Below are 15,047 nucleotides of genomic sequence, written 5' to 3'. Positions count from 1 at the left end.
TCTTTTCTAATATAAATATTTAATGCTATAAACATCTAAGTAATTCTTTAGTTGCATCCCATAATTGGTATGTTGAATTTTCATTTTTGTTCAGCGTATGTTCAAATTTCCCTTGAGACTTCCTTTTGACACATGGATTATTTAACAAAAAGTATGTTAATTTTTAAATGTTTGCAGATTTTTCTGTTTTCTTATTGTCACTGGTTTTTAATCTAATTGCATTATTGTCTAAGAATATACTTTTTGTAATGTCAATTCTTTAAAGTTTGTTAAAGTTTATTTTAGTGACCCAGAATATGATCTGTCTTGGTGAATGTTCCATATGCACTTGAAAAAAAAAGTATATTTTGCTGTTGTTGGGGCAAGTGTTCTATAAATGCCAATTAAATCCTGTTATTTGAGTAGTGATATTCAATTCTTCTAGCTTTTTTTTTTTTTTTTTTTTTTGCTAATTTTCTGTCTACTGGTTCTACCTATTACTGACAGTGTTAAAAGCTTCAGCTATTAATTATAAATTATGTCTTTGCTTAGCAAATTTCAGCACTGTGCTGATAGGTACAAGCACATTTCAGGTTCTTATGTTTCTTTGGTGAACCAACCCTTTCTTTTATCATTATATAATGTCCTTCTTTATCCCTGGTAAATTTTTTGTTTCAAAAACCTATTTTGCTGTTAATATTTTCACTCCAGAGTTCTTTTGATCAGTGTTTACACATTATATGTCTTTCTGTCCTTTTACTTCTTTTTCTAATCCTTTTATTTTATTTTCAAAGATTTTATATTTTGGTAACCTCTGCCCCCAATATGGGGCTCAAACTCACAACCCTCAGATCAGAGTCACATGGTCTACTGATGAGCCAGCCAGGCACTGTATCTTTTTATTATTGACTTGACTGCATCATATTATTTTGTAGACAGCATATAACTGGGTCATTTTTTAAAGGTTTTTATTTAAATTCCAGTTAGGTACCATATAGTATTAGTTTCAGCTGTCCAGGATAGTGATTAAACACTTCCATATGTTACCTGCTGCTCAAACTGGGTCATTTTTTGAAATCTATTTTGGGAGTCTCTGTCTTTTAATTGATAAGTTTAGAGCATTCAAACTTATAATAACTATTAATTTGTTAGATTAAATTCTCCGTTTTATTATTTGTTTTCTTTTTGTTCCCTGTATTTTTCATTCCTTTGGGGTTTTTTTCCCCTATCCTTTTATGGTCTGTTTGAATATTTTTGGCATTCCATTTTGTTTCTTCACTGTGGTTGTTACTATACCTCTTTGTATAGTTTTTCTAGTAGCTGTATTAAAATGCATACTTACCTTTTCATTGTCTACTTAGAATTAATATTTTACCACTTCAGTTGGAATCCAGAAACTTTTCTACCCCTTGATGCTAGAGTTGTCCATATATTCGTCTAGATACATTGGAAACCACATCAGACCATATTAAGATTTTTGCTTTCAATTCTCAAACATACTTGAAAGCAATCAAGAGGAGAATAATAACAGTCTCTGATGTAACCCAGACATTTGCCCCTTCCGTCGCTCTCCCTTGATTTCCTGATTTTCCAGGTTTCCTTCTGGGATCATGTCCCTTCCACCTAAAAAGCTGCTTTTAGCATTTCTTTTGGAACAGATCTACTTGGTTTTCCTTCATCTGAGAATGTCTTCATTTCACCTTCATTCTGAAGGATATTTGACTGGATATCAAATTCTGGGTTGACAGCTCTCCTTTGGCACCTTGGAAGTGTCCTGCCATTCCCTCAGGGTTCCATGCTTCCTGGTGAGAAATCCACAGTCACTCGAATCCATGTCCCCTGTAGGTAACACATTGTTTTTTTCAGGATATCTTCCAGATTCTGTCTTTGTCTTTCATTTTCAGCGGATAGATTATGATGTGTCTGGGTATGGATATCTTTGGGTTTCTACTGTTTGGGATTTGTTTGGCTTCTCAAATATGCAGGTTTATGTCTTCTACCAAAATTGGGATGTTTTCAGCCAGTATTTCCTCAAATAGGTTTGCATCATTTTACTCTTACTCCTTTGTTTTTGGATTCCAGGACATGAATGTTAGACCATTTGTTAGTGTCTCCAGGGCCCTTAGGCTCTTTTCATTTGATCCCATCTTTTCTTTTTTCTTTGTTGTTAAAATTAGATGATTCCTTTTGATCTGTCTTCAGGTTCACTGACCCTTTCCTGTTTTGTCTTAATTCTGCTCTTGAGTCCATCCAGCAAGTTTTGTATTTTAGTCATTGCATTTATTAAGTTCTAAAATTTCCATTTGATTCTTTTTCCTGTAGTCTATTTCTCTGCTGAGACTTTCTATTTTAACATTTTTTTTGCCAGGGAGTTTGTGACTTTTACCTAGCTGTTTAAGGTATTTGTCAGCGTTGGCACCTGTTGACTGTATTTTTCACGGGAGCTAAAATTGTCACTGTTCTTTGTATGCTGAGTGTTATAGATTAGATCCTGGACTTTTTGAATATTATAGGATGTTAGGTCTTATTTAGATTATCTCCAAAATGTCAATATTTGTGTTTCAGCTGACAGTTATCCCAGTTAGGTTTGGGTCACAAGTTGCAACCCCCAATCTATGGGCCATGAGTATCAGTTGTTTTCGAAGCTTTCCTGCTGTTTGCTATTTGAGCTTATCCAGAGTAGGCACCGCCCAGTGGTCAGTCTAAGACTGTGCAGTTTGTTTCTCAAAATCTTTGGCATACTAATTAGGAGCACAGTTACTCAAGCCCTGTTCTAGAGAGCCCTGGAGACATAAACAACTGCATGGGTTTGTTTTCCTGAGCTCCTCATTCTCTGCTATTTTTCTGGCACTTTCCAGCTGCCTGGGGCACCCCCTTTTGGTTATGTGACCAACTGGGGGCTCTAGATCCCCATTCTGTCATGCTTGCCTGTAGTCTCCAGTCCGCAACATCCCAGGTTTGTCCCACCCTCTGGGAACAGGAGCTAGATTGCCTGGGGCCTGGGTGTGAGAGAACAGACAGAAGAGGGGATTTAGGGGATTTCTGCACTCACTCAAAGAGGCAGGAGTTCCCCTTCTGGCCCTGAAGCCAGAGCTAGAAGCTTCCGCAAGCTCAGTATACACCCCAGTGCTCACTTCCATTTCCAGGTTTCCTCTGCACGTTCCCACAGTGGGGGAGACAGGGGAGGTAGGGAGGGCACTCCTCCTAGAGCGGCTCTTCCCAGATCCACGTGCTCTGCCTTTTAGTCTCCCATGGTTGCCTGTGCACCCTGCCCAAGTTTGTCCTTGTAGTCCGCAGCAAGGAAAGGAGATGCAGGCCGACCCCATGTCACCTGCAGCCTGCTTTGTTTTCACCTGGGAGACTACCATGACTGGGCCAATCCTATCATGTGCCTTGCTTGTGGGGCCCACTTGGGTGTGCTGTTTCCAGCTGCTGCAGACAGTGCAGAAATGAGAGAGCCTCCTCATCCTCAGGTGTGTGTTTGGGGCATCTCCCATACGGGGGTGGGAATCCTAGAGGGGTGAGGGCCCAATCTTGGAATTGTTGAGAGCACTTCCCCAAAAGATTCTGCCAGTGGACTTAATATAAGCATGTTTGCTTTCTTATTTTCTAAGGTGTGGAGCAAGACAGTGGCCTCAGTAACCACATGCCCCTCCTGTCTGAGGACCTTTGTTTGAATTGTTTATTGAGCCCAGAATGTGGTCCCTCTGGCTCTAGAGTATCGTGGGGTAGAAAAGCAGATCCCAAAGAGCAGCTTATAAATAGCTATCTGTGAAAGTGCTAGGAGTTCAAGGGGTGTCCAGCCACAGTACACCCCAGCATGTGGCTATGCCCCAAGGACTGCTGTTCTTCCCCACACGGGACGGCACATGGCAGCTGTGGGCATCCCAGATGTGTTGGAACACCATCTTCCTACGTCTGGTTGCAGAGCTGGCAGCCGAGTCAACTTTGGCAGACAGATTCTGGTAATCTGGACGTCGGGGTGTACTTAGCTCAACAAACATCTCTTCTGTGCCCACCATCCTGGTTGCTGACTTTAGGGCTGAGATTAGCTTTGTGGGCTGCACGGTTTCCCTGCTCGCCTTCCTGAGCCTGCCTTCCCAGCATCCAGAACCTCACATGCTCAGTTATAGAGGGCTGTGAGGCCCTACTCCCCAAGGGGAAGACAGCCCTCCAAATCTAGGAGCAGTCACAGTTGGGAGCATGCAGGGCGCCCTGAGTAAGGCCAGGCAGAGTGCCAGAGCCGCCTGGCTAGCCAGCGAGGGCCCACGTTTGCACGTGCTCTCTGAGGACCTCCTGGCCCTGGGTGCTGTGCTCGTGCTCACCCAGCAGTGAGCAGCCCAACACCCCCTCCCCACCAGAGGGGGTACAGAGATGGACAGGCAGACAGAACTGGTAAGAGGCAGAGGAGGAAGAGCAGCCGCTGTGTGCTGTGGGGTCAGGGAGCTGCCTGCCAGGTGGGGCCAGTGAGAGGCCAATGTGGCCAGAGTATAGTGAGCAACGGGGTGATGAAGGTAGACCGTGCAGGGCCTTCTGTCCTGTGTTGTGCCTTTCCTGGGGCTGTCATCTACTTAGAGCCTCAGTTCTCTGCCTCCCTCAGAGGTAAAGGGCTCTAGTGGATGTGCGTGAGGTGCTTTCCAAACACTTGAGGTAAAGGCTGGTCAGAGTCTTCCTTCTCTACAGAAATAGGCAACTTGGGCCCCCTCCACTATGTGAATGTGACTGGCACCTCTGAGGAGTGGCCCGTGTGGCCCCAAGGCCCCTGCGTTTGCAGCCCTTGCTCTCGCCTGTGGGTATGGACATAGTGATGTTGGAGTGGTGGTCACACCTGTGGCCACAGCGCCTGTGCCAGCCACCGTGCAGTCTCCGCTCTGTGCCTCAGTGTCCTTGTATCTAAAATGGGCATGTGAAGAGGTGTTCCATACCCTGGCTTCCTGAGGACAGTCTCAGGACTTGGCTGTTGGCCTGCTCTGCCTTTCTCATCGTGCTCAGATGTTTCTGGGTCTGCACATGAGATAGAGGGTCGCCAGGGTCCTAGCCCTGCCCTGAAGGCTGTTGAGGTGCACAGAGCCCCACCTGGCACAGAGGAAAGGCTCAGTCAGTTACTACCGTGACTGTACACTGTTACTTTGGATCAATGGTATCAGACTTCAGGGCACCCCTGAGGGAGGGGTCAAGGCCCCGGAAGCTCCAGCTTTAGGAAGTAGGGCATATTGGCTGGGTGGTCTCCTCAGGCCCCACATGGAAAAACAGATTTTAAGAAAAGCAGTTTATGGCCCACTCTGAGAGGCCTGCCTGGTGGGTGAGCAAACACGGGTAGAGTCGCCACCAGGTGTGCCTGAGGCCAAGCAGGCAGGGCCGACGTGTTGGCCTCTGTGACCCCGGCATGAAGCTGGATGGGAGGCAGGAGAGGCTGGCCCAGCTCAGGGGATGGTGAGAAGGGCATCGAGAATGGGGCAGCTGGTACATGGGGACCTCCCCTCACGCCTGCCTCGCCACCCCTTAGGTCAGTGCCAATGGCAACGTACTGCGCAGCGAGATCGTGGGTTCCATCAAGATGCGGGTTTTCCTGTCAGGCATGCCCGAGCTGCGCCTGGGCCTCAATGACAAGGTCCTCTTCGACAACACGGGCCGTGAGTACCCTGCCACCCCCACTGCGTTCCCGTGGCCAAAACGGAGCTGAGGGGATATTCAGCTGCATGAGGGAACACATATATCTCAAGCACTTGCATTAGAAACATCTTCACGTTGTGTGTAAGACAGCCATGGAAACTAATAAATCGATACCGGGACATAGAAAATACAGAAGAGCAAAGCTCCCAAAATCAAGTCCCCTCACCATCCCATAGGCCATTGCCTTAGATTTTCATGCAGCTACACCACCAGCCCCGCCTACACCACCTTGAAGGGAGCTATGGCCTCAAGGTTAGGCCTTGTTCTCTCCCCTTCCTGTGGAGCTCCTGCCCCCCACACAGGGCGCTGGGTCTGGGCTGTTGGAAGGCCACACACAGTGGTTGCAGCTCCCACCACCCGGCCTGGATGTAGCACTCCCTGTGGTAGGGAAGGGGCCATAGTGACCCCACAGACCCAGTTTATTGAGGTTCTGTGTTTACAAACTGGACCACCCATCTCCCAGCCTACTCCTGGCCCACCAGCCTCAGGAGCAGTGGCTGCACCATCGTACCTACCTCCATAGCAGCAGGACCGAGGGCCTCTCCAGTACTGGCCCATCAGGATACCTCCTTTCCCTGGCTGGGCCCGCCCTGCACAGCTCCTCTACAGGATGGAAAACTAAGACAGGAACCCAGAACCCAAGGGATGGTGATGGGGCCAGGGCACATTGGGAGCCCTGAACCATTGCCCTGCCTCCCCAGCCCAGTCTATTAGTCATTCACCAAACATGCCCAGAGCAGCAGCCCTGGCTAGATCCTGGGTTAGCTGCTAAGGACTCAAGAGTGAACCAGGCCGCCCAGCCCTGCTCAGCCTGTGCCCAGTGTCAGGATGCAACAAAGCTTCCAAGCAGCTGAGGAGGGACAGGAGAGGTGGTCTGGGAACCCAGGCCCCTTGGCATCATGACCCACAGATTTGAGGCAGCTCTGCTCTGTCAGGGTAAGCCCCAGGCAATGGGAGTGTTGCTGACAATGAGCCAGAGGGCCTAAGGTCTGTCCCACCCTTACACCACCTCCCCTCAGGTGGCAAAAGCAAGTCTGTGGAGCTGGAAGATGTGAAGTTCCACCAGTGTGTGCGACTCTCACGCTTCGAGAATGACCGCACCATCTCCTTCATCCCTCCCGATGGCGAGTTTGAACTCATGTCCTACCGTCTCAACACCCACGTGAGTGAGCCCACAGGCACCCGCCCCTGGGGTGGGCTTCCACTCAGGCAGCAGGGGGCAGTGTGTGGAGGCCCCACACAGGCTCCTATCTCCTCCCCAGTGGGTGGATAGTGAGAGTCTCCTCCAGAATGAGTCTCACATCCACCAGGTGACAGGGCAGGTAACAGCTCCCATGGACTGCCCAGGCTCCACAGAGCCCATGTTCAATCACTTGGGGCTCTGAGCCTTCTGAGGGGCCAGACCCCATTCTGGGCAGCCCCAGTGATGTTCTCTGCATTTCCACAGAGGCCCCTCAGACTCCGTCCATTCCAGTCTGGCTATGCACTCCTCCAGTAGCCCTGGGCAGTGGCGTGCTGGGCTCACACCTGAGCGGATGGTCCCTTGCCCTGAGCCTGTTTCCCCTCTATGAGATGGGCCTCTGTAAAATCACCATGTGTGAGTGCCACCTTCTCTCCCCAACAGGTCAAGCCCTTGATATGGATCGAGTCTGTGATTGAAAAGCATTCCCACAGCCGCATCGAGTACATGATCAAGGTGCGTGGGCATCCCGTACACAGTGTCAGCCTGGGGCCACGGCAGTAAGAGCAGGGGGCCGGCGGATGGCCCTGCCTGTTCAGGGCCTTTGGCAGAGGGTCCTAACTGGGACAGGGGCACCATGGGGCTCTGTGCCCCTTCACCTGGGAAATAAGGCCTGTGGCTGATGTCTGTGCTGCCTCACTGTGAGCCAGAAGGAAGGATGGGGAGCCCTGAAGGCCAAGGGAACTGGGGAGCATAGGGGGAATCTCGAGTGGTGAGAGGGTGTAAGCTGTGCCTAGAGGACCAGGGGTCAGCTGGGTGGGGCCCCCAGGCCAGGCCAAATGGAGTAGGGCCCTAGTGGGAGCAGGCAGGGTAGGGGCTGTGCTTTCCACAACCTTGGCTGCACTGGCCTCGTCTCCAGGCCAAGAGCCAGTTCAAGCGGCGGTCAACGGCCAACAACGTGGAGATCCACATCCCTGTGCCCAACGATGCCGACTCCCCCAAGTTCAAGACGACGGTGGGGAGTGTCAAATGGGTCCCTGAGAACAGCGAGATTGTGTGGTCCATCAAGTCCTTCCCGGTGAGTGCCCTTCTCAGTGGGATGCCCCCCTTGACTTCTGCCCACACCCCACCTGCTCCTTGTGCCCATCACAGCATGGCAGCCTTGAAACCGGGCCTAGGGCCAGGATCCCCACCTGGGCATTTTGGGCGGCCAGTGGATGGAGCGCTGAGGAACTAGCAGAGCGAGGAGGGCAAGCTGGAGCTGGCAGAGGCAGCTTGTGTGTGAACGGGCCAGTCTCCAGTATCAGGGCAGCACTTGCCACCCCTGCTCTCTCTCTCTGACACTGGTTCAGAGCTCAGCTTCCCTCGAGGGGACCAGACTGCCTTGAGGCCTGAGCAGCATGGCTTTTGGGAATCCAGCACCAATTCCAGGAATGTGGAGCACTTCATGCTGGCACAGCTGCCTGTTCAGGCTTGTGTTCAGGATTTTGAGCACTGAGTCTGGGTTTGCAGCAGTAGTGCCGAGAGAGACGAAGGTGGATGTGTGCTCCCGCGCTGATTATGGCCTGTTGTTTTCTCATTATAAACAAGATGGAGCTCCTTTTCTTTTTCTAGAAAGATTTTATTTATTTATTTGAGATAGGGAGCAAGAGACAAAGACCACAAATAGGGGGGAAGGGGGAGAGGGAGAAGTAAGTTCTTCACTGAGCAGGAAGCCTGATGTGAGGCTCAATCCTAGGATCATGACCTGAGCTGAAGGCAGACACTTAATCGACTGAGCCACCCGGGTGCCCTGGAGCACCTTTTCTTACATCTGAGAGCCATTTGCATTTCTTTCTCTAGAAACTGTAGCATCTGTCTCTTGCTCATTTTTCTGTCAGGTTTGGTCATTTTCTTGGTTTCCAAGAGCTCTTTATATATGGGTAAGATGAGCACTTTTTCTTTGATATATAAGTTGCAAATGGTTTCCCTCAGTTTAATGTTTATCTTTTGGCTTTGTTTCTGGTAGTTTTGTTGTGTGACCCTTTTTTATTGCTTCTTTGTTTCATTATTATTTAATGTAGTTAGATTTCTTGGTCTTTTCCTTTTTATTGCCTCTGAATTGTAAGTCATGCTTTGAAAGCTTCACCATTCCTAGATATAAAGGAATTTACCCATATTGCTTCTAGAACCTGTACAGTGGCATTTTCACCTTAGATTTTAGGTCCTTTCAGAGCTAGATCTGGTAAATGGGGGGAGGTATTGGTCCAGTTTTACTTTCCAAATGGTTATCCAGTTTGTGAACATCACTTACTAAAAGGTCCATCTCCCCAATGGTGTGAAATCCCATGGGGGCTCGATATAGGGTAGTTTTTCTTTCAGTTCCTATGGGTTAAAAACAGGAATATGATATTCTTTTATATCATTTCCAGCCAGATACAGTTTTCCCTTCACCTCTGCCCTTCTTGGGCATTTGTTGGCTCTGAGCCTCCCGACTTTGGCTGCTGTCTCCAGGGCCTGTACGTGTCCGTGGACAGTGGCCTCCTGGTCTTACCCCCTCCCAGAGACTCCAGGTCCCCTCCAAGTATGATGCTGCTTTGGGCCATGGACTCAGTGCAGCCCTACTTTACTGTGGTTTGGGCACAAATGGGTAACAGGCTTATCCAAATGCCCCTTCATATCTGTCAGCAGGTAGAGCTGGACCATCCCTATATCTTAGTAAACTCCACCTGGTCGAGGTATATTTTCTTTGTAGTGCACCGTTGGATTCTGTGGATAACATTGTATATAACATTTTCACTTTGATGATCATAACTGAGGTGGATTTTTTGGGTGCACTGTCTGTTGGGTGTTAGTGATGGACCTACTTTGTAACTACTCGGTGTCCGAGTTCTCGGGTGCAGCCCCCAGGGAGGGACCAGGGCATGAAGTTACCACACAAACACCAGCTACCTGCTGGAAGACATAGTGGAAGAGAAGACCCCACTCACCAAAACACTGGCACAGTGTTTTATGTTTAAGTGGCCTGGACATCATTTGGTCCTGTGAAGGCTGATAGAATTTGGCTGTGTGACCTTCTGGATCTCGACTATTTTCTCCATCTTTTCTGTGGAAATCAGGCCATTCAGAGTTTCCATTTCTCTTGGAGACTATTTGGGCAGATTATATTTCCCTTCAAAATTATCCATCTTGGGGACGCCTGGGTAGCTCAGTGGTTGGGCATCTGCCTTTGGCCCAGGGCGTGATCCTGGAGTCCCGGGATCGAGTCCCACATCGGGCTCCCTGCATGGAGCCTGCTCCTCCCTCTGCCTGTGTCTCTGACTCTCTCTCTGTGTCTCTCATGAATAAATAAATAAAATCTTTAAAAAAAACAACAAAATTATCCATCTTAACCAAGTTTTCACAGTTATCTGCAAAGTTGGAGAAAGTGATCTTTTTTTTTCTTTCTATTTGCGATGTTTTTTTTCTCTCTTGTTCTTTCTTCTTGTGTGTATTTGGGCCTTCTGTTTCCCTGGATAAGGCTGTCTAGCAGCTTGTCTTTTATTTTCTCCCAGATTTACTTTTTAATTTTGTTGTAATATTTTTCTTTTATAAGTCTTTAAATTTCTTCATCCTTTCTTTGTTCTAATTATTCAGATTACATATTTTCATTTGATGATTTTGTTTTAAAATTTATACTGATCCAAGAATTTAAGCCATAGATGTTCCTCTGAGCCCTGCTTTAGCTGTATAACCCATTGATTCTGACACCATATTTGACTTACTCATCTAGAAATTCTGTAATCGGATAGAGTTGGTTGTTATTTTTTAAGATTTATTTATTTATTTGAGAGAGAGAGAGAAAGAGAGCAGGAGCATGGCGGGGAGGGGCAGAGGGAGACGGAATCTCAAGCAGACTCCCCTGCTGAGTGCGGAGCCCAACACGGGGCTTGATCCCAGGACCCCAACATCATGACCTGAGCTGAAATTATAAATCGGACACTCAGCCGACTGAGCCACCCAGGTGCCCTGATGGTTCTTTTTATTTTTTTTTTATTTTTATTTTTTTAAAGATTTTATTTATTTATTCATGAAAGACACACAGAGAGAGGTAGAGAGAAAGGCAGAGACACAGGCAGAAGAAGACGCAAGCTCCATGCAGGGAGCCCCACGTGGGACTCAATCCCGGGTCTCCAGGATCATGCCCTGGGCTGAAGGCAGTGCTAAACCGCTGAGCCACCCAGGCTGCCCTGATGGTTCTTTTTAAATTTCCTAGGGGATAGGCCTTCTGATTTTCATTTCTCCTCACTACCAATTTGGAGCACTGAGGCCAGAGAATGTTATTCTTACTGTTTCCACTTCTGGGATTTCTTGAAGTGTTTGTTGTGTGCTAACAGAAGGCCAGCATTTGTAAATGCCTTAGATGCACTTGAGAAGAAGATAAGCTTCTGTTATCAGAGTAGGGAACCTACAAGGTCTGTTGTGATGCTGCGGCAGCTTCCACCCGGTCAGCTCTGCCTTCCTCTGGTTCCCTTTACATCTCATGTAGCATCTGCTTATCAGAAGTTGCTGCCGTGTTAGTTGGTGCACTCATAGGTGCCTGTGACACCTTCCCTGTAGATCACAGGGCTGCAGCCTCTAGGACCGTGGCCTGCCCTCCCTTGCACCTATAATTCTTGCCCTGAATTCTCTGTGACAGCAGGCCCTGCTCTGTTTTGTCTGCCCTTGGCTGGCACGCCTTCACCTATTCTTCCTACTGTGGTAGCTTTTCTCCACCTTTGCAGCCTAGAGCTGTGTTTTGGTCTTGGGCCAGCCTGTGGGTCTTTCTCGTTCATGGGAGAATTAAACCCATTGACATCAGTATGATGGACACCAGGGTAGGGGAGCAGACTTCCACTGCTCCGCTGGGAGGGCCTGGCCCTCTGCATGTTCTTTGGCTTTCATTTTCCCTTTTGTCTTTATAAGGCTCAGATTTGGGATCTGGTTATTGTCTCATACACAGGCTGATGGAGCTGATTTTATTCCTTTGCTGCCTGCTTTGTCTGCACATTATTCTCCTCTCATTGTCCCAGAGTCTTTATTCAGCACATGTCACTGACTTGGGCAGAGTCCCCGCTCTCGCACTGGCCCTGGTGGTGGTGAGCAGAGACTGGCCACCGGCTGGCTCCATCCCGGGGAGGGGAGCACAAGTGTGGCACTGGGGAGCCATGACTTTGCCCTGCTCTACCCAAGAAGCACAAGGTCAGCTCTGCTCAGGGTGGAAGCAGCCCTGGTCAGCAGCCACTCTTGCCAGAGCCCCAGGGATTGATGAGTACTATGCCCTGGGTATGGCGAGAAATCTGCTCTCTACTCCCGGCTGCTGTACATGAGACACACCGGCACTTGGACAGCCAGACCGAGATGCCTTAGTCTTATCCAGGGCTTCCAGTCATTCCTGGCCCTGCCTCAGGCTGCATCTCTAGAGTCCTTGCTCAGCTTCCAGGGCCAGAGCTGCCCCCTTACTTACCCACTGGGAGCAGGACTCAAGTCTAACTCAGTCAGCCCCAACCATGGTCTTTTACTTTTGTTATACCTCTCCCTGTTCACCACTCCTCCCTTGACCTTTCCCCCTTACTTCCACATGCCGCCTGAACACTGGGCACCTGGGGGTGTTCACTCGGACTCTGGCCTGGGCAGAGGAGCCACGTGTCCCGTAGTGGTCCGCACCTGCACAGTCTGTACACTGGGTGCCCCCTCTTCCTTGAAGCAACTAGTCTCCTTTCCCTGACAGCTTATGAAACTCTCTTGATCCTTAGAGTTTACCAGTTTTCCCCAGCATGCCTCAGATCTGCCCAGCATGGCTAGTGGGGCAGTCTGTGAGGCCTGGGGTAAGTGTAAGTGTGTTGGAGGAGCTGAGACTGTGGGTGACCACAGCCTCACAGGGAGGGGCTCAGTGGCCAGGGCAACCTGGAACTCTCTAGACAGATGCAGCTGTTGGCCAGGAGGGGCCGGGGCCTTGGCCTGACCATGTCTACCTTATCTGCTCCTCCAGGGGGGCAAGGAGTACCTGATGCGGGCCCACTTCGGCCTGCCCAGCGTGGAGGCGGAGGACAAGGAGGGCAAGCCCCCAATCAGCGTCAAGTTTGAGATCCCCTACTTCACTACCTCTGGCATCCAGGTACGTGTGGCCAGGGTTGCCAGGGCCCCAGAGCAGACTTGGGCAGGCCCTGGGTCCATCTGGCTCTGAGAGCTGCAGATGACAGACATCCTTGCAACCAGCTCAGGCAGGGGGGCTAGTCAGCTTGTCCTGGGACACCGCAGTGCTGCCCTGGCTCTGGCTCTCTCCCTGGCCAGCCTGGGCCTGCACCTATCTACTCAGACCTGACCTTGTACTTCAGCTCCAAGCTCAGAGATCCCTTTGACTCCCAAAACTAGAGGCTGAGCCTCTCCTGTCTATATACTTGCCACCAGGGGCCATGGTTTCCCAGGTCCGCTACAAATCTGCGAGGGGAAGTGAACTCTGGGCCCTCTGCCCCAAGAAGCTGCTGGAGGGCCTTGCCTGGAGGTGCACATCCTGGCTCTTTCCCATGTCTGCTAGCAGTGACCCCTCCCCCTATGGCATCAGCATGCTGCAGGTGGACACATGCCCCTCCCAGCCCCCCGTGCTGCCTGTGCTTGCTCACTCCTTGTCACAGCCCCAGAGGTGGTAATGACAGGGCCCGAGAGGAGGCAGCAAGCACATGCTCAGGGCCCTGCTGCCTCTGCCCTAGGTGCGCTACCTGAAGATCATCGAGAAGAGCGGCTACCAGGCCCTCCCATGGGTCCGGTACATCACTCAGAACGGAGGTGCGTGCAGCACGTGGAGCAGCCCTGGGGGTGGGGATGGGGGGGCCGGGGTGGGGTGGGGGGCAGGGTGGGGCTCCTCCCCCTCGGGTACAGAGCAGAAAACCAGCACCTCCCTCCCTGATTCTAGATTACCAGCTCCGGACCCAGTGAGGGGCTCTGTGGCCAGCGCCCCCAGCCCTGGCGCTGGGGCTCCTGGTGGAAGACTGGGAGGAAGCACCTGCCAAGCCTGCTGGGTGGAGGAGGGGCGCCCCTGGCCGCTGGCCACCCTCCTGGCTCCTCCTGGGGATCCCTCCTTTTCCAGGCGCATCTGCTCTGCCGTTGCCACTCTCGTCTCTGAGGTCGCTTCTCCCAAAAGAGGCTCCTCTTGGAGAAGTCTTGTGTCTCTGACCCCCCAGTCAGTTTGAAGGGAAGGGAACAAAATCTTTCCCTCTCAAGATCAAATGCAGCCTCCTGTGCTGTCTAGCTCCCAGGCACCCAGAGACTGGGCAGTACTCACCAGACTGCGGGCTGCACTCGGCCTCCGGCCCAGCCAGCAGGGCCGCTGTTTGGGTGCCATTCTGTTGAATGTTGTAGGTTCATGATTGTTCCCCGGTTCTGTCTCGTCCGTTCATTGTTGTTTACGTGCAGCTCACCGTCCGCGCCTCCTGCCCCTTGTCCTGAAGCTCTTGGGCAGCACTTACTGAGGGTGCACCACCCTCCTCAGCAAGGCTGGTGCTGGGTTTCCTCCCACATCTGGCCAACCCCAGCCATGGCATCTGTGGCAGCAGCTCCTGCTCCTCAGAGGCTCCTGGCCTCCTCCCTGAGGCTTCTGCGGAGGTGCCTTCCCAGGGTCAGCTGTGCCATGTGATGCTGTCCCTCAGCCACATCAGTGTTTGTCCACCAGGGAGTGGTGTCCAGCAAGGACTGCTGGCCTCAGAGGGTTGGAGGCACAGGTCATCCACATCTGTGCTTGGTCATCCCACCGCCACCCTGTCTATGTTTGTGTCACAATTACATTAAATTCCATTACTTAAACATGGTGCCTGCCTTCCCTCTGGTGTAGCATACAGCAGACTCCTTCTGAGTGACCAGGGGCAGGTACAGGGCTCATATCAACTCTCACCCTGACCCGATGGTCTTCCTCAGAGTGGTATGGCCCTCAGAATGGCCGCATGAGTGTCCCCTTTGACCTTGCTAGAAATGCACACCCAGAGATCCACCCTGACCTGCCAAGACAGTCTCTGGGATTGAGGCCCAGGAGACCAGTTAACAGATTCCACATGTGCACTAGAGCTTGAGAACTGCTGCCTGGTCCTCAGAGGGGATCATGGTGGGTACATGGGCAGGAAGCACCCTGTCTTACCCCAGCAGGCACCTGCCTCACACTCCTTGCCCCCCCAGTGCCACTGGCCCTGCCTGGCTCAGCCCCTCTTACCTTCAGGGCTGTGTTCCC

General features: G+C 50.7%; 1 protein-coding gene across 4 annotated transcripts in view; it reads left to right on the top strand.

The window, feature by feature from the left end:
• Positions 1-14,629, top strand: part of AP1M1 (adaptor related protein complex 1 subunit mu 1) — a 28,575-nt gene extending 13,946 nt beyond the window's left edge. For all 4 annotated transcript variants that reach the window (XM_025457890.3, XM_049098186.1, XM_025457888.3 and 1 more), the window contains 7 exons: positions 5,486-5,612; positions 6,672-6,814; positions 7,277-7,348; positions 7,752-7,910; positions 12,822-12,947; positions 13,540-13,615; positions 13,743-14,629. In XM_025457890.3, the coding sequence (XP_025313675.1) occupies positions 5,486-5,612; positions 6,672-6,814; positions 7,277-7,348; positions 7,752-7,910; positions 12,822-12,947; positions 13,540-13,615; positions 13,743-13,765 (726 nt within the window). In that variant the 3' untranslated portion in view covers positions 13,766-14,629. The remainder of the gene's footprint in view (positions 1-5,485; positions 5,613-6,671; positions 6,815-7,276; positions 7,349-7,751; positions 7,911-12,821; positions 12,948-13,539; positions 13,616-13,742) is intronic.
• Positions 14,630-15,047: the final 418 nt, after the last annotated feature.

The sequence above is a fragment of the Canis lupus genome, chromosome 20, assembly GCF_003254725.2.
Source record: "Canis lupus dingo isolate Sandy chromosome 20, ASM325472v2, whole genome shotgun sequence".
Classification (NCBI taxonomy): Eukaryota; Metazoa; Chordata; class Mammalia; order Carnivora; family Canidae; genus Canis; species Canis lupus.
The sequence above is the reverse complement of the archived record's forward strand: the minus strand, read 5'-3'. Positions and strand labels throughout refer to the sequence as shown.